Source organism: Myodes glareolus, chromosome 10 (genome assembly GCF_982192425.1).
Source record: "Myodes glareolus chromosome 10, mMyoGla1.1, whole genome shotgun sequence".
NCBI classification, from domain to species: domain Eukaryota; kingdom Metazoa; phylum Chordata; class Mammalia; order Rodentia; family Cricetidae; genus Myodes; species Myodes glareolus.
Window position 1 is genome coordinate 42,955,506 of NC_142035.1, and position 25,266 is coordinate 42,980,771.

Sequence of the window (25,266 nt, forward strand, 5' to 3'; positions counted from 1 at the left end):
GGGGGGGGGGGGGCAGGAGGGAGGGGGGAGGAGGGGGTGGGAGCCTGACTCTCTGGACAGAGAACAGGGTGAGCCTGCAGGAATTAAAGGGAAGGCATCTCCAAAGACCACCAGGTTCTGTCATCCATAAAAGGGTAAATAGAGGCGACCTAGCACTGGAGGGAGAAAGCGGGATGGCTGCAGGTAAAAGAATAGGGTTTTAAAGGAAAACCGCACGTTCATATAATATGCGGACAGACAAAAAGTGAAATATTCCAGCGTGGTGAGAAGGAGGGCACATTTGATGCTAATCGCTGTGCTATTGCAGACACGTGGGGGAGTAATGGATATATACACAAATGCCAGAAGGTTTTCTACACTGAGGGATTGCCATTTGGCACTAAAACAACTTCCAGGCCGGAAAGATAATCCACATGTACAAAATTCAGGTACACATTTCTTTTTTAATCTTGTCCTTAGTATGTGATAAAAAACAAGACTCACTGTAATTGGTGTTTTGGATTAAGTTTGGATTAAGTTCTTTTATTTTTCTCTTCTTCTTCTTCTTCTTCTTTTTTTTTTTTTTTTTTTTTTTTGGAGATTGGGCCTCACTAGCTCTGGCTGGCCTAGAACTTGGTATGTAGGGCAAGCTGGCCTGGAACTCACAGAGTTCTGCCTGCCTCTGCCTCTTAAGTGTTAGGATTCAAGGAATAGGCCGCCACACCCAGGAAAACAAAATCTGAATTTTAATGTGGCATTTGACACACTTCCTTGGACCTGTGTTTACTTTTTTTCTTTTTTTAAAAACATCTACACAAATTGACATTCTTTCCAGTTGTAAATGGAGGTCACAGGTCACAGTTACATGGGAAAGATCTGTGGCTTTGTCACGAGTAGACATCACAGAAATTTTTCAATTTATTTCACAGTGCTTAGAAGCCTTTAAAATAGCTAATAAAAATATGTGCATTATTTTAGCACAAACAATTTTAAAGTCATTAAAATTTCAGTGAATTTTATTTTCTTTTTAATGTCAGATATTCCTATTTCATATATTTACAGTCTGAGAAGGGCCTAAAATCTTCAACAAGCTTCCAAAGAATTCATTGGTACCAAATAAAGTCAAAAAGCAGACACTGCTTGCTTTCTTTCTTTCTTTCTTTCTTTCTTTCTTTCTTTCTTTCTTTCTTTCTCTCTTTCTTCTTTTCTTTTCTTTTTCTCTTTTTTCTTTTTTTGAGACAGCATTTTACTATGTAGCCCTGGTTGTCCTGGAACTTTCTATATAGCCCAGGCTAACTTTGGAATCATGAAAATCTGTCCATCTCCACCCCCTTTAGATACCCTTTTCTTAAATTTATGAGACACACGGTGGTTTTACAGGAAGACTGAGGATTCTTTCAGGTCCTGCCTGCCCATGTCTCATGTCCCATGTCCCATGTCTCTTCTCTTTGGACTTTGGTAGACTTGTCACTTTTCCGGTAAGGACAGAAAGAACAAATCTCACTAAGCTTTAGAAGCTAAGTTGCAGAAGATAGTTAAACTTCCTCCTGATTTCTGAGGCGTTTGCTTTGGCAGCCCAGAGTCCGTGGAAGAAGGCCAACTTCCCTGGGGTTGTCACACTACAGGCCAGCCCAAGCTACGCAGTGAGGTATCATTTAGGGAACAGGTTCATAGCTCTGAGTTGTTGCAGTTGAACTGACAGACATGTAGGAGATGGTAACAGAAGGTTCCATCATAGAAGCTAAGTCATCTCTCATATATATCCCCATTCTATCCACAGAAATCCAAGACACTGCAGACACAGAAGTGATCCCACCTCTCTCACTGTTGAAATTCCTGACACAGTCTGAGCACTTATTTTATGCCACTGCATTGGATTGATTTGCGGTGTGGCAATGAGCAACTGGAATAAGGCTCAGCATGGCACAAACAATTAGTCCTGCAGCACGAATTTTTCTTCGTAGACAACGCCAGTGGAATCAAAGCAGGTCACAAGTTACCAGTGTGAGGGCCATGCAATTCTGACAAGCATTTAATTTGCAGTGCAACTGACTGTAGAACTTACCTACTACAATACTGACTAGATGGTTCTGGACTGTGTAGATTACATGGAGGTGGCCCATTCTGGTTTGTCTCTCTTATCTTCACCCAAGATTGTTTCTTACTTAGTGTAGGAACAATAAATATGTGCTTTAGATTGGAGCAAAGGACATAACTAAGGAAGTGCCGAGGATATACCTAAGGAAGTGCCGAGGATATACTAAGGAAGTGCTGAGGATATTCTAAGAGAGTCTAGAGAAATGACCTCTAACCTGTCACAGCCCAGAATTTTCTGAGACACCATGTTTTCTTAGATACCCAGTCCTTGGATCTCTGCTCTTAATGTGTATCACTGTGAACCCAGCCTGCAGCACTAACTGAAGGAGCCCTGATCAGGCCCGCCAGCATGTCCACACAACCCGAAAGGTGTGAGGCCCACCTACCTCCCACAGACAGCGGGTAGCAGCCAGACTTCAGCTGTCTTACAAGCGTTAGGATTACAAAGCAGGAAAAGTGATGTGGTTTTTACAACACTTGCCATTCTTTTTTTTAAAGCAGTAGCGGATTTTCTCCAAGAATATTTTAAAGCTTGCGATTATAAAAACTTTTTTTTTTCTTTTGACGAGTTCCCAAAAACCTTACCAATGCTCAGTTTAGGATCAATGTAGGACACAGAGTTTTGTTTCCTCTTACTTTATTATATTTGCTATTATACTGTCATTTAGACAATAGCTGTTTGTTTGTCTAAAGCCCTGTTTCACCTTGAAGAGAAAGCAATTTGTCTCACAGCGGTCACTGAGGGTCTCAGAGCCGGTAAAGACAAATACAGCATAGAGAAGTAGGAAGCAGGTGAAGTACTCAACGGCTTTTTTTTTTTTTTTTTTTTTTTTTTTTTTTTTTTTTTTTTTGCGGTCCCAGATATGGAGCAAGCCTCCCTGACACTAAGCAAGCACTCTGGGCCTTACTCCCTCTGGAAATGCCTGAGAATTCACTGCACTCTCAATCTTATTATACAAAATCTCATGGGTCAGAAAACATCAGGTGCCGGCTAGGAGACTTGAAAACAACACAAACTGTGGAGAGGCGAGGAAACAGCTTCACAAATACACACAGGATGGCTTCGAGCTGGGAAAGCCCCCAGAGGCCTTGCCCAGGACAAAGGAAACGTTTGTTTCAACAAACAGGCACTAGAGAGTAAAATCTGGTAGGGCTGGCTGCCTGTTAAAACCCGACCGCATTGTACCTGTGAGGTAGGTGTTGTGTGAGGAATTGATGAAGTAGTGAGACAAGGGCTGAGACATGTCTTCGTTCAAATCCAGTTTCTCAGGTGAAACGACTCCATTTTCTTCTCCGCTCAAGTAGCGCATGAATCCATCCACTGACATCTGCCCTGGAGAAAATGGATCGAGAGGCAAGTGAGTGACTCAGCATCCTGATACTGGCGGGGCCAACCCGCTCTGATCCTCTGGCCTATGCCAACCAAGCCCTGCGGCATCCAAGGAGAAGACCGTGGACACAGTTTTGTCGTAATCCAGACACACACTAGTCTAGGATCACGCTGTATGTTACCATTATCTCCATATACATAAAGGAAAGAGGCGGTTATTCTGATGCCGCCTAAGCTTTTCCGACGATTTAAACACAAATTCTCTCTTTTTAATATAATAGTGAATATCCAATTCATGAATTAAAAAAAAAAGGTTGCCAGGCAGTGGTGGTACAAGACTTTAATCCCAGCACTCAGGAGGCAGAGGCAGGCGAATCTCTGAGTTTAAGGCAAGGTTTAAGTTCAAAGTCTATAGAGTGAGTTGTAGGACAGGCAGGGCTATACACAGAGACTCTGTCTCAAAACAAAACAAAAAACAAACAAAAAAGAAAGGATAACTCTGGGTAAATCACCTTGAGATGGTTTTCCAAATTTTCCATTAAGAATATACGTTGCTTTTATTTTTATAATAAAAATTATGGACAGATATTTCTACTTTAAGGGTTCAAGTCATTTTATCTCTCACAGGATATAAGAGATAACAACAAATGACCTTTGCTTTGTGTAGCAAACTGAGATCACACAGAGAGGAGGGGCTCTGAATTTTCTTTCCAAGTTTACTTCAGATAGAAAAATAAATACGACTTTCACTTTGTGATTTCACTCAGAAATTTTTCTTTTCTTATAACTCTCTGAGGTAGCTCTAGCTAAGTATTGAGACGGTCCTTTTCTTTCGGCATGACTGTGGTGACCCTGGCAGGCAGAAATTACACATACTTAGTGAGTACTGTTTGAAGCTGCCTTACAGGGACTGAGATAATCCTTCATTTCCAGCTCAGCAGCCTGATAGGCCCACAGAGAGCCCTTACCACAGTACGTTTGTCCACTTTGATAGTCGAAGCTTCAAGATAACAGCAAATAAATGGGAGATGAAGGTGGTGTCAGTAGAGGTTGGAGGTAGCGTATCTTAGCTCCTTGTTGGAAGGGTATTGTGTTAATTTCAAAGTGTGTTAATTTCTTCACTGAAGAAATTTAGGCTCTGAGGTAAGCAGAGAGGAAAAAAAAAACTTGTCCAAAACGCATGCAAGGCATGCAAGTATTCCTTCAGAAGAACATACATTGAGAGCTCTGCTGAATGCCATCAAAAGTTGTGTGTGTGTGTATTTTAACAGTGTGCAAATGTATATACACATACATAATATAGGACAGTAATTCCTTCTGAATTAAATGAACAATAAATATAAATATTTTCATCACAAAGTAAATTCTCTAAGATCAGTGCTTAGCTTGAACTCATGAAATATCTGCTACTTATATTTTATAAATTATAAAACATAAACATATAAGATTAAGCAAATCTATTATTATTGGTTATTAAGATTGTTTTAAATATTTTTAAGTATAAACGACACTGCAATAAACGCTACAGCAGTCAAATTTTTATACATATATTTAATTCCTTGTGCAGACTGCTCTGGCATGAACAGAGCTGTCAAATCAGGCTATACACATCACCAAGGCTTTTAATGCAGATCACTAAACTCCTTTAGGTGTACCATGTGGAAATGGCAGAATTAACCATGACATATTACCACATTAAATTTGTTTCACATCTAGTGTATTCTTCAAGATAACTGATACCAAAATCCTGGGACTAGTACAGCTAAATCATTATTGACTTCATTCAGGAATGAATGAATGAATGACTAAAGAGATAGAAGCTTGACTATTGGCTTTCTAAAAGAGAGTGGCCATTGTATGAAAGAAACGCTTTCTTTATATTTTTATTTATCACCATCATTCTCATTGCTGTCTGTGTGCACCCATGGAGCGAGTGAATGGGGGCACATGCCTTGGAACATGGGGGTGTGAGGGGACAATTCTGTGGGATTTCTTTTCTTTTTTGCTATCTTTACATGAGTTCCAGGGTTTGGACACAGGCCACCAGGCTTCCTTCGCAAGCACCAGCTAAACCGTTTTGCCAGAGCAGAAAGAAACATCTTCCTAAGCAAACATTCAAATAGAAACAAATATTTGAAGCATAAACTGCTAGAAGTGCACTCCAATACGGGATTGATAGTTTTCATAATGATAAAAGGAAGAAGTCCCAAGAACGTCTCTTAATTAAAGATGAAAAATATTGATATAAAGGCCTTAGTTGGCATGCCTGAGACCTACAGCAGCAATCCACCTGCAGGCTATACTAGTGTGTGATCAGTCTTAACAGAGACCATCAGCTATACATTCAAATAGCTATCACTTAATATAGAACCATCCTGGTCACATGGTCGTCAGAAAGACCATCTGCCATTGGAGCCTTCTGTGAAACATGCCTTGGTAGATAGAATGCATGCATCCCTCTGGACGGATCATGAATCTCATTAATCAACCAGTCAGCTTAGTGCCAAAGCTACTTCTACAGATGGTTGAAAAAATATTTTGGAGTATAAAACTCTTGAGGCAAAATTTCGTAAGAGATTCAAATTTTTTTTCCAATCTTCTAGTTTTCTGTGATTTTTTCCAACTTGTTAAATATTTCTCCACCTAGACTCCATCCTTCCTTCCTCTTTTTCTTTCTTTTTTCTCTCTTCACTTTCTACCCATTCAACAATTTATCTAACACCAGCCATGTACTAAATACACAGACAAAGAGCACAGGGGATGCAGGCACAGACCCTGCCTTCAAGGAGTTCACAGTCGAGCAGAAAGCGTGGTGCCTCACCCACTGAGAAGCAGGCACTATCATAGCAATGTGCCCACTCTTAGTTCTACCATGCTGGGGGTCTCCATGATGCTTCTGCACCAAGTCAAATTCATTTTTTCACAGGATCAGACTTGTTCAAATTAGCAAATAAATTGTGCTGAAAGTGGAAGATCATCCATGACAGTAGCACTGAGCATTTTCCTCCCACAGAAATGGCAGCTTCATACAACTCTGTCTCCCACTGGGGCCATCCTTAGGGACCAGGAACTTAACTCCGTGCCAGGAAAGGATGGCAACAGAACTTCCGGATGGGAGTGAGTTTCAGGCAGTAGGCATTCACTGTGGTTTCCAGGGTAGTGGAAGCTTGGTGGAAATTCCTTTAAATGGACTACAGAGTGTATTGATATAGGGCGACGTGACCTAGCATCCCATTCTTATGGGGCAGGGCTTGACTCTGAGGCTGTCAGTTTATATATTCTGGCAATAAGTAGAATTCAAGCTTCTGGCTTGAATAGAAGCCTTACAAAAGGAATGAATGAATGCTTGTCAATAGACAGGAGATGGCCAATGAATTTTCTTTTCTAAAAGGCTTATTTCATTTTTAATTGTGTGTGTATGTGCACATAAGGCAGTGCACACAGAAGACAGAGCTGGGCCTACAGGTGACTGGGAGTCACTCAAGGTGGGGCTCAGAACCAAACTCCAGTCCTCCACAAGTGCAGTTTGTGCTCCTCACTTTTGCTCCATCTCTCAAGCCCAGGCATAAATAAAGTCATCATCAGTACCTATACGTTGTTAATACCTGATGGGAACCTGTCTTGAGACTTTGGACTTTGCGATTAATTTTGTTGTCTGCCGTTGAATACAAATTGGAGGTTATATAACCTACAAATGCCATCTTCCAATGAAGACATTATAATTCAGGTCAACAGAAAATTTATAAAAGAGAGGGCCAAAACTTTATTCATTAATAAGAAAGCCAGGAAGATGCAGTTTAAAGAGGTTATGAACCACTAACTCTATCTATCTATCTATCTATCTATCTATCTATCTATCTATCTATCTATCTATCTGTCTATCATTTATCTTCATCATCATCATCATCATCATCTATCCATCCATCCATTCATAATCTTTCTTTTTAAATTTTAATTAAAAACAAAATTTACGATAGACAATAGACAAATATGTTTCTCTCTCTCTCTATGATTTTTTTTGAGACAGGTTTTCTCTGTATAGATTTGGTATCTGTCCTGGAACTAGCTCTTGTAGACCAGGCTGGCCTTGAACTCACAGAGATCTACCTGCCTTTGCCTCCAGAGTACTAGGATTAAAGGTGTGTGCTGCCACCCACCACCACCTGACAAATATGCTTCTTTACTTTTTTTATATAAGTTTTCATGCTGAGAACTGAATAAAGAAAGCACCTCACACATGCTAAGTGAGCATTCTACCTTTGAGCCACATGCCTAGTGTCTTTGTCAACAAAAACAAACCAAAGACCAAAATTAAACAGAGACATGGACAAAACTGCTAAACTAAACACAAACCTAGTTAAGGATCTGCATATCAACCTTGTTGATCATCTCTTCTCCCTTTCATGTTTCACAGAAATCAAATATTTTAATTTGGTTTTTCCTCTTTTGGTGTTGAATCAAGAGCCTGACCCGTTTTAAACAGGCACTGATCCACCGAGCTTGGACTCTAGACCCTTAATACATAATAATTAAAACAGACCACATTCAGTAAACAATTTAGGAGTTTAGATAAGTCAGTGCTTTTGAAGATTATTTATATAAACAAAAAAAACCCCAGGGAAGAAAGTTATGTAACTTTATTTTAAAATTTTACTCATGATTATTAGTGAATATACACATGTATGAATGCAGGCATGGGCACAAGTGGGTCACAGGATTTGGTTCTTCTTCCATCGAGGGTTCTAGGAATCAAACTGAAGAAGGCGGGCTTGCAGTAGGGGAGTGATTTTTTTTCTGCTGAGCCATCTTGCTGGATGAGTAAGAACAATGTGGAGGTTTGCAGAGTGATCAGACAAAACATGCCGAAGATGGGGGTGATCAGACACTTCTCCCTCCAGAGCTCTACCTGCTAACTACAGGAGCAAGTGTTCCAGACTTTTGATGCCCCAAGTGAATGGGGAGAGGTATGGCAAAGTCACAGAGATGTCACTGTGAAAATTAGGGTCAGTCTGTGCGTACTATAGAAGGTGAGTCAGTTAAAGGTCAGGAGTTCAATTTCAAAATATATTTCACAGTCTGCACAATGTGTGAAAGGTGCTTTCGACTGGTCAACGTGTGGGGGCAGAGAAAGGGCCTTAGATTTTCACTGCTTCCATGTAAGCTACAGTGGAGGAATGCTGTTGCCATTGACTGGAAAGCAGAAGCATTTTTTAAAAAACGTCTTTCACTATGAAAAACTTCCACTTATTTTTTTTAGTCCAGGAAGGAACACAGGCAATGGAAAACCCTGAGAACTGACATAGGTTGGAGCTAGACATTGTAATTCAGTGGGGGAGCATTTATCTAACATGTCCGAGGCTGTGAGGCTATGAGTTCAGTCCCCAGCACTGCAAAACCAACCAACAAACAAACAAACAGAAACAAACAAAATGAAAGAGGAGCCTGTGAGACCAGTCAGTGGGTAAAGGTTTGCTATGTGACTGAATTGAGTTTGATCCCTAGGATACACAAGGCAACAGAGTTGTCCTATGATTTCTAATGTTCCTACACACATACACATGCACACAAATAAATGTAATAAAACAATAAAAAAAACAAAGCAAAGCCGAAACCATCCAAATAACCAACCAAATGGAAATACACTGTTTTTCTAAACAAGGTCATAACAGACAAGAGTGCAGCGTCCACATTCCTGCCAGCCATAAGTCAAGGGCAAGCCAGTCACAGGCCTCCTTAAGACTTTTCTTCAAGCTTTCAAGTTCTGTGAATTCAAGTGGGCCAATAAATTATGGATCGTTAGCCTAATTTTTTAAAAAAAGTCCCACATCAGAAGGATTACAAAACACCAGTCTACGATGGGGAACAATGGACTATAAAGTTTTCTGGAATAAGAATCAAATGGGTTTTAAAGGGTAAGAACAGATGGCAAAGGCTAAAAATAAATTCCCTGACATATTCTCTAAATAAAGAGACTGGTTTGCTTTCCATTGTCCATGTTGGTCACATGACACACCTTAAAGTCTTTATAAGAACACATACTATTACACCATTTGGAGCCAACACTGGGAAACACAAGTCCCTGGGGAAATGCAGTAACACTGTCCTGTGAAGCTTTGCAGAAGAAACTCCAGGTTCAAAGAAAAGAAAAGAAACAGGTTCTTACAGAAAGGGAGAGCAGGGCTGACTTCACTAGAGTGGAAGCATCCTTGACGAGATCCCAGAGGAAAGCAACTTGACCAGACAATGGTACCCAATAGGCCATTTAAAGGTCTGGTCGTTTTTTTCAGCAAAATATTGTCATAAACTCTCAAATGTCATGTGGTTTTGCACTAATGTCATGGCTATGTATCACACACTCACTCTTCCTGACCATCTCTCGTCCTTGGGATAGACAGTGGCTGTCTTTCTGCTGACGCCCTCGTGTGGAATAAGGAAGACACAAGCTCAAAACCCATCTGTGATGCTTTGAAGCCTTTCAGAGGTGTTTAAAACCCTGCAGTGAGCCTGCAACACTAGGCAGCCTGTAGTTCATCTTTCTAATGCATGGAAGCCCCTGGAAGAGCTAAAGGGTAAAGGCATCACCTGAGGCTATTCCACTGGTCTTGAGGGACAAGGGAAAAGGAGGATGCTTGTGAAAAAGAACTCTGGGAAATGGGAAATTATAATATAGAGGAGCTTTTTGGGTCATTCTCCAATATCAGGGTTGTATTAGCACACACAGACTACCTCTAATAGAACTTTCTGGAATGATTCTTCTGTTCCGGACATCTAGAAAAATGTATTTGCACCTCAAGTCTATCCAGGAAGAGTAAGATGTCTAGAATTCACAAGGGAACTAGGGCCCTCCTTGCTTATGGCTGTCTACAAACATTTTTATCAAGGGCCGACCTCTATGTGCCCTGCAGTGAGAGAAATCAGCATATGTCCATCAATTCTTGGCCCTTTAAAACTTAAAACAACATTTAGGGCAGGAAGAGATGTTCAGTGTTTAAGAACACTAGCTCCTCTTGCAAGAGGACCCAGGTTTCATTTTCAGTACTCACAGGGCAGCTCACAACCATCTGTAACACCAATTCTGGGGAAATCTAATACTCTCTTCTAGCCTCCGTGGGCACCAGGCAAGGATGTGGTGTATAGATATACATGTAGGCAAAACCGCTCATATACATAAAACAATTCCTAAAAACATGGCCACTATTCTGCTGTCTAGGTCTGGCATGAGATGGGGAAAAACTGGTCAATTTTGATCACCAATATCCTGAGCTTGGAGAAAAGACATGAGGAGGGATTGCGTGTAGATAAAAATAGAACCTCCCTGATCCATACTTTAAAATAAGTTTTCCTCCTATACTTAGAGACTACAGTTTATTTATATTTTCTAATTGACAGACTGAAAAATCTCTGGATCATTTGAATGAGCTCTGATGAGTGTCTTTGAGAACTGTGAGGCAGATGAGGCATCACGGCAGAAGAATCCGCCTTTGTCTTCTCTCTAGAAGTGAATGCTGGTCTTTGGGTCTCTCTCCCTGTCTAATCCCTTGCTTGAAAATTAAATGTTCAGTGCCAGTGTTCTAGGCCAATGTGGAGAAACCACACATGGGTCTCTTCGGGTCACATTCTATGACCTTATTTTCAAAATGGTTACTCTGCCTTCACCTATTCTTTGAGTCATCTTCACTTAGTCTGTTCCTTTCTCAGGGAGGAATTCTTACTACACTCCAACAGCTGTCAAACTCCGTTCTATTCTCTATTGGTACTCCTCCTTCTGGAAGAACGCAGCATCTTCAATTCCTGAGATTTTTAAGGTTCTTATGGGTAATGCAGGATGGTTCCTAGCGTGTTACCTGACTGATCTAAGATCAGTTCCTCAGATCTGTTACAGCTGTACGCGTACAGCTAACTTTCTAAGGTAATTGTTTATCTTCTTAGTTCAAACCTTTTCTAGATCACATCTGCAAGATTGTCCCTTAATGCAGTTTTAGTATAGACTCAGGGTAGCTTAATTAGATAAATATGTTCATTTCATTATGTTTACCTTGAAGTTCTAAGAGGTTTCTATTATGATACATATATTCTAGCAGTTTAAATAAAATTGATTATATAAGATAAAATGCAATTTTAATAATTATAGAGGAAATTGATTCATACAGTAAGGGATTTTTTTTAGGTCTTCTATTTTGCCAGGTACTTACTGTGTGTGGCCTTTGCTTTTTCTTTTTGCAGTGGAACATATGCAGTGACTAACATCTAACGATGGGTGGCACTATATGGATAATCTGTCTGTGGTTTTTCTTGCTCTTTTTCCCAGTAGCATGCAGTCAAGAGTGGCAGACGCTGTCTGAACTTGCAACTGGGAAGTTGTTTGGGCCTCATGACTTCTCTTGCCAACCTCACAGGGGCGTTTGTTTACAATAGGTGTGGCTGGGGGCGAAAGGTGCTCTCAACTGTCTGAGTTTCTAACAAAATGATTATTGAATCAAGGTGGTCCTTGATGTCCACCTTCCTTCATGACAGCAGGGGAGGAACCCTTGAGATGTCAATCCGGAAATCGTGTGCACATTTATAATTGAATTTCCTATATTTCTCATGTCACGTCACAACTTGTGTTCAAAACAGAGCTGAAGAATTTATCCAATTATCTAAAAAAAATCGTAAGGGCATTCCAGTGACAAATTGTAAGGCTTTGAACTCATTTGTATGCTAAGTCCTATTATAGTTGGATATTCTCTCTTAACTTCTAAAAGCCTGACCCTCTAGCCTTTTTTCCAAAATAGGAAATAACAAAGCATGCTACCCTTTGCCATTGGAAAGGGAGGGATGGTACATTTTCTACTTGTTTGGTGGCACTGTTATACCAAATCTGCCTTCTCCTACATAATACAACAAGTCCTAGACATGTTGATATCAAAAGCCATCAAACCCCTGGAAAAGGGAATCTGGGACAATTGAGAAAATGGTCAGTCAGTCCTTAAAAGGTAAAAGGGTTTAGTGCACCCCATTACACTGCTCATGGCAAGCTGGGGATCCATCAATGCATATTCTTCTTAATGACCTTTGCTCTGGAAGAATTTCCTATTAATGTCAGAAGTAAAAAGCATATCTACAGACTATAATTTCCCACTTAAAAGCTTATGCGTATAGCTTTCAGTGTGACCATATAGCACAAGTGGATGCTTCTCATTTATAATGAAATTTCTGAGCACAGCAGTGGGTCCAATACCATACCCCCATTATACTCTGCATTAATGAGATGACCCAGTGATGGAGAAAACATATAGTGTGTGACTAAACGCTAATCTCTGAATAGAATTCACAGCGTATTAGTCAGGTACTTAGAGAATCCTTCGGTCATCTCTTTGTCGCTCAATATGCATTTCTTTATTTTATTCATTTTTATTTTATGGGCACTTATGTTTTGCCTGTGTGAAAGTGGAACTGGAGTTACAGACAGTTGTGAGCCACCATGTGGGCTCTGGGAATTGAACCCTGGTCCTCTGGAAGAGCAGTCAGTGTTCTTAACCATTGAGCTATCTCTCCCGCCCTCAATATGCATTTTTAAACTTACATGCTTAATTTTATTTTTTAAGACATTGTCTGTCTATGTAGCCAAGGCTATCTTGGAACTTGCTATGTAGACTGATCTGCCTGCCTCTGTGTAAGTGCTAAGATTAAAGGCATGTGCCACCACACCTAGCTTCTGATTGTTAAATTTCACTGTGAACCACCGGGGACTTAGAGTCACCTAGAATAGAGACCTCTGAATATGTGACTGTGAAGGGGTTTCCATGGAAGTTTAACTGAGAAAAGAAGAGCCACCTGAATCTGTGGCGTCATTCCATGGATCCAGAAGGAAAAAAAAAAGAGAGGTGAGCACCAGCATGCATCTCATCTTGCTTCCTGACTGTGTGATTGGCTACTTCATGCTAACAACACTACAGCTAGGGCTGGTAGGGCCACCAACATGACAAACTAGACAATTAAATCATGAGCCAAAATAAACCCTTCCTTATGTTGTCCTTGTCAGGCACTTCATCACAAAAATGAGAAAAGCCACCAATACAGAAAATAAGTTCCAGGACCAGGGTGATGGCTGTGATAAATCTGATCATGTGATTCATAGGAGAAACACAGATTTTCGACTATAGAGTGGACAATGTTGTCAACAGAGCTTAGTGGCTACTCTGGAGCAAGTGTGGAAGCCCAGAATGCTGGGAGTGGCAGAGTGGAGACCGTGCTCACGAGTTTTCCAAGTAGAATTAGGACCAGAGCAGAGAGGGGTCTAGAGGCCATATTTGTTTTATCCCGGAGAAGAGCCTATACACAGACTGCCCAAGCCCTGAAAATTTAACCTGAATGAAGCCAGATTCAATGGGCATGGGCAAAACTTTTTCAGAAAGGAAAATTTAAGTCAATGCAACATTCAAGTTGTACACGGTACATGTCACTCACTGTTCTTAGCTCAGAGGGAGAGGGAACAGAAAGATATGAAAAATGAGTAATTTAGCTAGGGAAGGAGCATTGTCAAGCTTAAAGTTGGACAAGGTAGGCGGGGAGAAGGTAACTATAATTCTTAAAGGAATCATCACCATGAAAGAGAACCTCCAAGTTCTGTCCTGATCTCTAGGCGAGGTGCTCTGAGATCAAGACTCAGCTTGGAAGCATGCACGTTCACTTGAGAGGGAAGAGATAGAAGCAGGACCATCACAGACCATGCTCTCTACTCAGAATCAACCACTTAAGGATGTGTTTTTTTTTTCTTCTTCCACATTTGGTTGCCAAAATGTACAGAGGGCACGATAGCAGTGGTAGAGCCGCATAGTGCTTCAAGTTGGCAATGGGCCTTGACAGAGTGGTCCACAGGGTGCTGACTTTAAAGGCATGTGAGAGACACAAGGAGGAAAGGGCCATGAACACTTGACCAAGATTCCAGAAGGCCACTGAGGTCAAGCAATAATGTAGTGGGATGGGATTTTCTGCAAGTAGGCCCTGAGATGCCACTATATAAGCCAGTGAAGATGAGACTTATGTGGCAATAGAGATCCCAGGATGTTGGGGGTGACAGAACCATTGATGTCTGCCTAGGAAAATGACACATGCAGAATAGATGCAATCCGAGAGAGAACAGGTGAGCTGTAGGCAGCAGAACTGGAAGTACAGGTCCAGCTAAGGCTGTTGGAGCCCATACAATGCCATCAAGACCCCAGTTACAGAAGAGGAAGCTGAAGAATTTGGTGGTTTTCCTATTGGGTTTCAGTCTTTCTTTGGTCTCTTCTGTCCTTTTGGATGAGAATTTTTATTCTGTACCATTGTATTTTGGAAGCATATGACTTTAAAAAAATGTTACAAGGGTTTATAATTAAGAGAATGTCTTGAGTCTTAGGAGAGGCTTTGAAGTGTGTCTGTGTGTGTGTGTGTGTGTGTGTGTGTGTGTGTGTGTGTGTGTATGCTTGCTTGAGATAAGGTCTCTCTATGTAGCCTTGGCTGTCCTAGAACTCACTATGTAGACCAGGCTGGACTCAACTCAGAGATCCATCTGCCTCTGCCTCCCAAGTGCCAGAATTAAAGGCATGAACCACCATGCCTGGCTGACTTTTGACTTTAAAACAGTGATGAAACTGGGAAAGACCCCAGGGGACTTGCGAAGTTGGGCTGAATTCCTTTTTGCTTTGTCAGCTGGACATGAGTCTTTGAGGTCCAGGAGTGGAGTATTAGGATTTAAAGGTGATGTAGCTGGATGTCAAGCTGACAAGGGATGAACTCACGAACCTTCACTGTCGGCTCCACGGGCTTTAAAAATCACTTAGGAAAGTCACCCCCAGCTGGATATGTGGGAGTCTTGACATAGAAGTTTAACTAAAGACGACTGACCCACTCTTGATGTGGGTAGCATCATTGCATGGGATGCAGTTCCATAGCGAACAAAGCGGGGAAGGGGAAGGGGAGCTGAGCCTCGTATGCGTCTTTCTGATTTGTGACTTTGGGTGCACAGTGGGCAGCTGCCCCAATGCTCCAGCCACTCTAGCCAGAACCATCGAAGCTGTTCTCACTGTCACGCCTGCCTCACCATGATGGAGAGTGTCCTCACGCTGGGAGCCAGAATAAACGCTTCCTTCTAAGTCGCTTCCGCCAGATATTTTGTCACAGCAATGGAATAAGTAACTAATGCAGATGCTTTATCCAACATTTGTGGCATTGCCAACAGATGTGGGGTTTTCAGCCAAGAAAATATGGCCGGCATGTTTCTATGCACAGATTTTCTTTTTAGAAAATGGATTGTGACTTGAAAGAAAATCTAATATGTAAGCACAGGCAGGGCCACGAATGAGGAAAAATCGCCTTTGAATTGGTTCGACAGTTTGATTGGTTTCCCGTATGTTGCTTAACAAATCATTCATGTCCCTTACCATATGCAGAATGAACTCAGCCCAGGCTCACTGCCACTGTGCAGGGTGAAAACTTACATGCCTGCCTTATAGATATGGAATCTGAAGGAAGAGGCTTGCTCAAGACTAGACAGAACACAGAGGATTTATGCCTTAGGTGGACAGGCTATGTTGTAATACCGTAAAAGACAATGCCCATGGTCTAGTAACAGAAAGAAAAGCTAATAACACTGGTAATAAGATGAGATACTTACCACTCTGAGAATGGACCACATGCCAGGCTCAGGCATTTTTTGAGAGAGTGGCTCATTTTCAGCTCGGTAAACTGAGGCTGAGTCGGAAACAACTTGTCTGGCAAGTGTGGAAACTGACCTGGTAGCTCATGCTGGGGCAATGAAAAGACAGATGGCGCTGATGAGACCCAATCGTATCTATCCACCCATCTCTCCTAACATTGTCCTGAGTAAGGGCCGTGAACCATAGAAAAGGGGACATTCTGCCGCATAGACAGTTGGCTTCAATCTCGCTACGCTGCATCAGTCCTAAAAATAACCCCGAATGTGATCAGGAAAAGAGCCTTCCCAATGATTTACTTATCTCTCTAAAATGTGTTACTTTAATCTCTTTGTTAGAAGAAGCCTGGGCTTTGGCAGATAAATGACCCATCTGGCAGAGGTGTGAGGATTAGACTCTTTGATTTGAATGTGTCTATCAAGATCCAAAATTCTTTTCCAGACTTAAATTATGCTCTAATCTCTGCATGCAATTTAGAGGTGTCCTCCAGCATTTTCTCCCTTCAACCCATGTTTCTTACATTCAGGAGAAGAAAAATAAAACACAATAGAAAATGTGTTATGCCAACACTGGACAATGGAAATGCTAAGCAGTAGGTGACATTGTTTGTGGGATTTGCAGAAACTATTCAGGTTAGCTTGAAAAGGGTAAGAAAAGCCAAATACATGCAAATATCTTCAAAGCTGTTCCGCACCGGGAAATTTTGCTTTGGAAGACAGATGGTCCACATGTGTCATTGCGCAGTCGAGATGGGCAAACTGGACAATGTGCCTGCCAGTTAGCATGGGCACCAACCACATTCTGCTGTGCCAAATGCCAATTAGGCAGGCTCTGGCACCCATTTGTTTGGATGTCACTGGGATTAGGTGGCTGAAAAACCATTCATCATCATTCAATCCTCACTCTCTGTGTAATGATAGCAAAGGTCGCTGGAACACTTCCTGCCCAAGGGCTTAACACCTCCGTAAATCACTTCCAAACCCAGCAGTGAGATGCTATTTCTTGGCTTAGGTTTATTCCTGGTGCTATGACCCTTGAGGATTCTGCTAGCTCCTCTCAGGGAAAGTGCAGATGGCGCTGACATCTCATGGCTCACCCACATCTATTTGTCTGCTTTCAGAAATAATCATTAAATGTTCCTCTTGTTTTCTGCTTGACCGTGGTTTTTTCCTATAGCATATGTTAACCACCTTGGAGTCTGTACAGTAGATGAGCATTTTTGACTTCTTTATTTCTTTCCAGATTTTTCCAATCCTGTATCCAGTGTGTTCTACCCATGTTCTCATCCATCCTTATTTTATCCTAAATTGAAAAGGACCATCCATTCTCTTCTTTGTAGACTGAAAAACCTGCCCTGTGACCATAACTGTGGACGGATGCCCAAAGCTAAGACATGGTGTGATGATGCTCAGCAGGGGCTTGCGTGCTCTTCTCCGGGGTCTCCCTAGGTCAGCCCCTGGCCCTGCTGCACGGCTCTCTACGCTCTGCAGTTTTCCTCTAGTGTCAAGTCGTACTTGTGGAGGTGGTTGGTGTGAAAGTTCTTGATAATGACATCTAACTTGATTTAGCACCTTCCCTTGTTCAAAACATTCTCACACTTGTGAATTTACTCCTCGCCACTCTGAGAAGTCAAAGAAGCTTTTGAGATTTAACTCGACAGATAAACTTTGGCTTAAAGAAGATTTAACTTGTCCCTTTAAATGGACACGGAGAGATAAAGACAGGGTCTAGATTAAACCTTCTGTTTAAAAGCTAGTAGTGGTGGCTCATACTTGTTATTTCGGTAGCCAGGAGGTGGTGGCAGGAGGATTGCTCTAAATCTAGGTCCAGCTGTGCTACACAGCAGGCTCCAGGCCAGCTTGGGCGACTTAGTAAACATCTGTCCCCAAATACACAACTTCTAAAAATAATACAAACAAGGAAGGAAACTTTCTGATTCTCTGTTTTCTCCTCTAGGACCAGGACCCCCAAATGCCTGGCATGCACCCTGACCTGTAGTATCATCCACAGTCCCCTTTCTTTTATAAATGTAGCCTTAGACTTGAACGTGGAGCCTAGTGTTGCCCCAGTGCAGATTCTGTCCTTTGAGCAGAAGTCTTCAGAGGGCTGGGAGCACGCTCTACTGTGATCCATGACTATGCTCTTTGTGACACTGCCCTGTGATTCTGACCATAATGCACAGCAGGAAATCTTCTGGATCGTAGACCATGATGTCAGGGTCAAGATGGCTGCTGCCTTTGCAGGGGTAAAGGCTTCACTTTCCTTAATCCCGTCTTCGTCTACTCTGCAGCACAAAGGTGAGCCCCACTGTGTGCTCTTCCAAGCTTTCTGATGTGGGGCTTAGAACCTTCCTAGTGCTTCAAATGTCATGGGACTCTGTATGTCCCTATGGGGAACCCTGCTTTGCAGGGTTCTTGAAACAGAACAGGAAATTCCACTTTCCTCCTACAAAGCTTTCAGATCATCCTGGGATTATAGGTTTCTGCCACTGTAACCAATTCCAGCAATTCTTAAGTTAGATGTAAAGGGCAGGCTTTTTTTTTTTTTTTAAAAAATCAAATATCTGGTAAAGGAAACAGGCATACAGTTATCCTGGACCATGGAGGATGTCTTCTTTCACAGACTGGAGACTGGTTGGCTTATTCTCTTCTGCATTTAGGGTGCCAGCTTCCTAGGTAAGTAAGTGCTTTACCACTGAGCTGCCCCCCAGTCACCTTTTTACTTTTGAGACAATGCCTCACAAGCTGCCCAGACATGCCTTAAAGTTGAGGTTTCTCTGTCAGCCTCGAAGTAGCCAGGGTGGATAATATTTTTTGTACACCTATAATCAGGGGAACATCTGTTTTGTTGGCGAGGGGATTGTAGTAGTCTATGTCACTGTCTCGGAGGGATATGATTGGACTTCCGTTTGCATCTCTCTGCCTGAGAGCTTACTTGGGAGCCCCAGGGAGTTAGGACTTCCTTAGAGCAGCCTAAAACACAGTGAAGGATGGATGCTTCACATACCTACATAGTATTTGCCCTGGTGCTGAGTTCTGTTTGAGCACAGTGGAAACATGGCTTTCACTGTCTGCCTTCTCCTCCCTGTTCTCAGTTCTATGACCCCGATTCTGCTTCCAAGGATTTTATCTCAAATGTTTCTGACCCCAATTTTTCTGTCAGCGTTAATTCCTAAAGAAATGTAGAACAATGGCATATAGCAACGTGACGACGCAAAATCTTTGACTCATATTTTAGGTTAGTTGTAGTATTAGGTAACATGGCTGCTTTTGACTATTGTCCCAAATTAAGGATTGTCTTAAGTAATATCCTATCAATAAGCCTGGAGATAATTGCTTTATAACTGGAATTCTAGAGACTGCAAGGCTTTGGAGTTAAGACAGAGCTCCTAGAAATGCGTACGTCCATCAGCGAACTGCTCCGTATCTTCGGCTTTCCTGCTGAGGGGTCTCCCAGGCCCTCAGTTGTGTGTTAACATGGACCGTCCAGTCTGGTTTCCTTGTGGTCATGACTCATTTGCTCCCCCCATTCAATGTGTCTTCCTCTTTTTTGGTGTGAATGCGACTCTGGGGACTGCAGTGTTGGGGAATCAGAGGCCTGTGGCTTAGCACAGGTTGGCCTGCCCGGCTGTTTCTCTTACTGAATGAGTCCCATCTACCTACAGGTGAGAGGGGAAAGGGGTAACAGCAGTGGCTGTGGTTCCCATGGTCTGATGGCAGGCTATATGGCAGGGGGAAGGAGCTATTTGTTTAGTTTTCTGACATCACAAAATGGCAAGGCATCTTGGGAAGATCTCGTGTGATGAGGGAAGAGGCCTTAGGAAGACAGCACACTGAAGGTGTCTTAGCCTGTTAGGCTCCCTTCCCTTCCCCGGGGACTGGCATTCCTCTTTGCCTTTTACTATTTTTACATTTCCTGAGTGGCTATTTTCTGAACAAAAGGGATTTTAGTTGTGACAAGATAAGGCTCTAAGCTTCTGGCTAGAGGAGAGCTGCTCAGCAGACACTGAGGTCACCAAAGGCAAGCCCGGAGGAGGAAAAAACAGGCTTCCTGGGCCACGCCTTTACTTCCCTTAGGCTTAATCCCTACCTTCTGGGGATGAAAGAAAAACTTAGAGAAGGAAGGTGCTGGGAGTTCCGGGTCTACCAAGCAACAGCAAGCACACACTGACTGTTCTGGGGAAAAGTGGGGTCTAGTCTGTTAATTGGTTTTTGGTTTTCCCCATTCTGAGCCCATTTCAAATGCTTCAGATAGGTCGGTCTGTGAATATAAGAAACTCGGAGTAAGGAGGAGTTTGAAATGCACTCAGGAATGACAGAGCCATTCTTCCTTAACCTTCCACAGAGCATGTTGGGGACATTGGACCACCAGACCCTGAATTCCTTATAAACAACTTGTTTTCCTCTGCTCTAAGGAGCCTGCAGCTGCTCTGAGCACGAGACCCTGATGGCAGGGCGGGTGGGTTCTGATGAGGCCTGCAGCTGAAAGATCCTGAGAGCTGGGGCGTGGCTATCAGTTAAGGATCCCTATATAAGCTGCCCCTGGGCATACTAAAGGGGACATTCTTGGCACTTTTGTATCAAGGATGACCGGTGTCCCCACTCTCTGTCTGTTTGTGTGTGCATATGTTTTTAAGTCTCCAGGCCAGTTCCCAGCTCCCGGACTGTCCTGTAGTGCAGGTGCTACAGGGGCTGGGGGTGAGGGTTGGGGTGGGGGTGAGGAGAAGGCTAGAAAGTTAATAGGTGGAATTTAAATAGGATCCTAATCAATAAAACACCAGAGTGGGCTTTCAGCAATTTTCTCAGCACAGTAAATTCAGGCATGAAAGAATTAGCCGAGTCATACAGGTTCATCCGTCTCTGTCTTTCAGAAGTTGAGTTTGCGATTCCTGATTTCAGTTCTTTCATTCCCCCAGTTGCCCCGCGAGTAATCTATGCAACACTCCTCGAACTGTGAGGCAGATCTTTAAACTCGTCAATATTTCTTCCAGATGAGCAGTTTTAAAACCGCACATCTTGCATCTCCTGGGGTTTGAGCCACAGCGCCTGCAGAGTCAGGGACTGGCCTGCAGAAGACGCAGAGGGAGGGAGGGAGGTCACTGCCCACCCCCCTCTCCCCAAGTACACACCGGCTTCTTTTCTTGTTATTCTTAACGGCGCTTTGGTAGTTTTATTCCCTCTACGCACCGGCTTTCTTGTAACACTTTGTTAGGAGAAACCCAGACAAACTAGTGCCTCATCAAGGGCAAATGTGAGAACCAAAGGTGCCACAAGTTGACACACAGCATCAGCACCACCGCATCTTTTTCCTAAGAGACGCTGTGCTAGGGCTCAGATGGGAATCCAGAGCAGCTGAGGGCAAGAAGGAACCTAGGAGCCCCAGGCACAGCACAGCTCCCTTCTTACCTGCTCCTTTTGTGATCTCAGAGTTGGAGCTAAAGGGCTACATCCCTTGCTGATAAGAGTTCCTGGTGAAAACTTCATGAATGGTAACAAGGGGGGACTTTAGGAAAGGTGCGGGGCATCCTTCAGACTCAGGCTGCAGTTCCCAGGGATTTTCAGGATGGCTATGGTTGGAATGAGAGGAATTTCTGGAGGGTTACAGAGGAGGCTGCTGGCTAGGATCGGACAGTATGTGCCAAGGGAAAAGAGGGGGACACCCATGTCACTAAACTGCAGGCATCATCTTATTTCACAGAGAACAACCCAAAGACCGAGCAAGGAGAGCGGCTTGCCTCAGTTTACCTGCTTACGTCTGCCATAATGTCAGATATTTTCCTTAACTCTGACATTTGGTTTCTCAAGCATGTACATGACTATAATCATAATGATAATAAGGTTTAAATATTTTTTGAGATAGTGTTCATGAAGTTCAGCTGGGCTTGGACTTTCTAGCGCGCAAAGATGACCTTCAACTCCTGAGCCTCCTGCCTCTGCTTCCCCAGTGCTCAGATTATAGGAGTACACCCTTGACCCTGGCTTATGTGGTGTTGGGATGGAACCCAGGACTTTCTCCCTGCTGGTCTAGCACTCTACCAACTAAGCTATGTCCCCAGTCCATCCTTAATTTTTAGAATTTCTATTTAGGACAGGAGAAATGAAATTTTAAAATCTATATGAAAAACTTAGTGATGCTAAGGTAAGAATCAAGTGAAAATCCTGTACCAACAAGCCAAATACAAATTTTCCGTTTATAACTTAATCATAATTCTAAATAAACATTTATAAAAAAGGAATGTTAATCTAGAAAAAAACATTTGGTCACATACCTAACATGTTATTTTTTTCCCAGGTTTTATGACCGATTCTTCTTTGTCATTTGTTAGATGCAATCTGCTTATAAATCAAGAACTGTAACAGCAATGTTCAGCTTTAATCACTACTTTTAGGACATAAATGATGAAGCAAATATTGCTAATCACTTGTTAACAGTTCAGTCAGCTCTGTTTAGTGGGTGGCGACACACAGAGCCTTGTCACACACACGGAGCTTAGCTCTCTGAGCAAGTTTTTCACAGGATAGTTTCCAAGGTGAGAAGGCAGGGAAGGAGTGGCTCTGGGCGAAGGGGTTAAGAGGCTTGAAGTGTGACGACTGGGTTCAGCCTTTGATCCAGTTCTAGTGGGATGTATCAGGTATCAGTAGGGCATATTGATTACTTTCCTGTGACCAAACTACCTGTCGAAGATAACTTAAAGGAAGAAAGATTTATCTGGGGCCAGCTCCAACTCCTCAAAGTGGGGAAAGCATGGAGGAAGGGATCGTGTCCCTAGTGACAGGCACTTGTGGCTGAGGCTGCCACACTGGGAGACCAAGAAGTAAATAGAGTATAGCAGGGATCAGCAGCAAAACTGACCTTTAAAGGGTCACCTCCACCCAGCCCTACCTTTTAAAGGTTCCTCAATCTCCCAAAATTATGCCACTCTCTGGGGGACAGCCATCCCAAACAGGAGCCTGATGAAGGCATTAAAATTCAAACCATAACACAGATTCTATTATTTTTTACTTGCCTGGTACCCATCCCTCCTTTGTCTAATGAGCTTAACTTGCTTGAACTCTGAGGACCTTCTCGTCCATTATCAGGTCACATGATACGTGGTTTAGATAGATGTTCCAGCATTGACTCTAGGGAGAGACATGTGACTTGAATGTGTCTAGTTATTTTATTTGAGCCTCCAGGAACACAGTGATTTTTTTAAAAAAAGATTTATTTATTATGTATACAGTGTTCTGCTAGAAGAGGGCACCAGATCTCATTACAGATGGTTTGTGAACCGCTATGTAGTTGCTGGAATTGAACTCAGGACCTCTGGAAGAGCAGCCAGTGCTCTTAACTTCTAAGCCATCTCTCTAGGCTGAACACAGTGATTTTTAATGCAAGAGTGGCCTTGGATGACCTAGACTGCCCCTGACTTCTGAGACTTTTGATGAAACTATATGTAAAAATAGTTTCTTTACACTGGGATGGATATCCTGGTTGGTAGGCTTGGAGCTATCATGTACTTCAGAGAATCCAGGAAAGAGCTACAATAAATACAGAGAAAATGAGGAGAGGCAGGGAAAGAGAATTGTCTTTTATTGGATATATATATATATATATATAACTGCATATTATATATTTGTGACTATAATCTGATATTTATGCTACTATTTTTATTTTTAAATTATTTGTCAGTTTCATAAATATATGTACTGAACATTTGGTTATTTTTATCCCCTTTTCAATTAGCCTCAGTTTTTCTCCTTTCTCACCTACTCTATTTCCCTAAGTAAGGCCGCCTCTTACTTTGATGCCATTGTTTTTGTGCCTTACTTTTGGTTGCTTTCATGAATATGGTGGGGATTACTTACTAGCATATGGACAGCTTATCACTAGTTATACAGCTGAAGAATACAATACCCCCTCCCCAGTATTCATTCACTCACTGCAGGTGACCCCTCAACAATATATGTTTTGATATATGACTGGATTGCAGGGTGATGAACTCAAAACAATTAACAGGTACTTAACTTTTTGACTCCCATTTTGAAAAATCTTTTCTTTTAGCTATTTTAAAATCAGCAGTGTATTATCATTTACTATAGCCAGCAGTATGCCACTATAACTTAGTTTTCCTTAGGTGTATTTTGGCACCCTCCAATCAGCAACCCTCCCGTACCCTACTCCCCAGCCTCACCTAACTAGCATTGCACTCTGCATTTCCATGGTGTTGCTTTTTCGATTCTGTATGTAAGTGAAACCACGTGGTCCTCGAGGAACAACGATTCTCAATCCCATCATTAGAGCTCTTGGATTCGCATGCTAGAAGCCACTGAAACCCAGCCCGGACTCTCTGCGTGTCGGACAAGTACATCCCTTTCTGTGTTTCAGTCCAATTTACATTTCCGTTGTTTTCCACCGAAGGAGCACTGCCTCCTAATAATACAGATTGTGGGACTAGAAAGCTCAGAACCTTGTCACACTCTGTCTGCTTCCTGGTATTAATAATGTTTCAGCATAGTTGAACCTTGTCAGGATTCAACAGCACTGGAAACACAACAGAGTTATTCCTCCTGATGCAAACAATGTTACCGTGTTTCTGCTTCGAGATAGAATGCCTGCTGGACCCAAACCTGCAATGCTTTGCTTAAAACCAAATTGTGTCATCCTAATTCCGAGTTTATTTTAACTCTCAAACCATTAACTCCCTATGTTCTGATTAGATACAAACGGGTGTTACATAGCTTCATTTTTTTTTTTTTATGATTTAACTACAACAAAGCAGGGAGTCATTTATATAGTGTAGTCTATAAGTAATTTTAGAGGATGGACTCCATGGTAAAGAGAGAGCCTGAAACACCCACTAATACTGCTGTATCAGTTCAATTACTCGTTGTGTTTGGTAGTGCATGGGATGGGACTCAGGGTTTCCCTCCTGTTAGGCAAGTACTCTACCACTAAACTACATGCCTAGCCCTCATGTGTATCTTTAAAGTCACCTCATTATGGATAAAGCTTTCTGAAACTGTACTTTGTTAATATTCATTCATCCTTACCTAATAAAAGAGAGATGAAACTTTTTTTTTTAAGAAAAGAAATCCTAAGTCAAATACAATAGGTTATGAACTACAAAGTCAAATTAAAAACGCCGGTTGTCATCATTTGAGAAAATATTTCAATCTCTTAGTTTCTTTCTTATTCTTTTTT

At 42.2% G+C, this 25,266-nt stretch overlaps 1 protein-coding gene across 2 annotated transcripts in view; it reads right to left on the bottom strand.

Moving 5' to 3' along the window:
- Positions 1 to 25,266, bottom strand: part of Plcb1 (phospholipase C beta 1) — a 700,152-nt gene that overhangs the window by 185,251 nt on the left and 489,635 nt on the right. For both annotated transcript variants that reach the window (XM_087911176.1, XM_087911177.1), the window contains exon 10: positions 3,263 to 3,409. In XM_087911176.1, the coding sequence (XP_087767302.1) occupies positions 3,263 to 3,409 (147 nt within the window). The remainder of the gene's footprint in view (positions 1 to 3,262; positions 3,410 to 25,266) is intronic.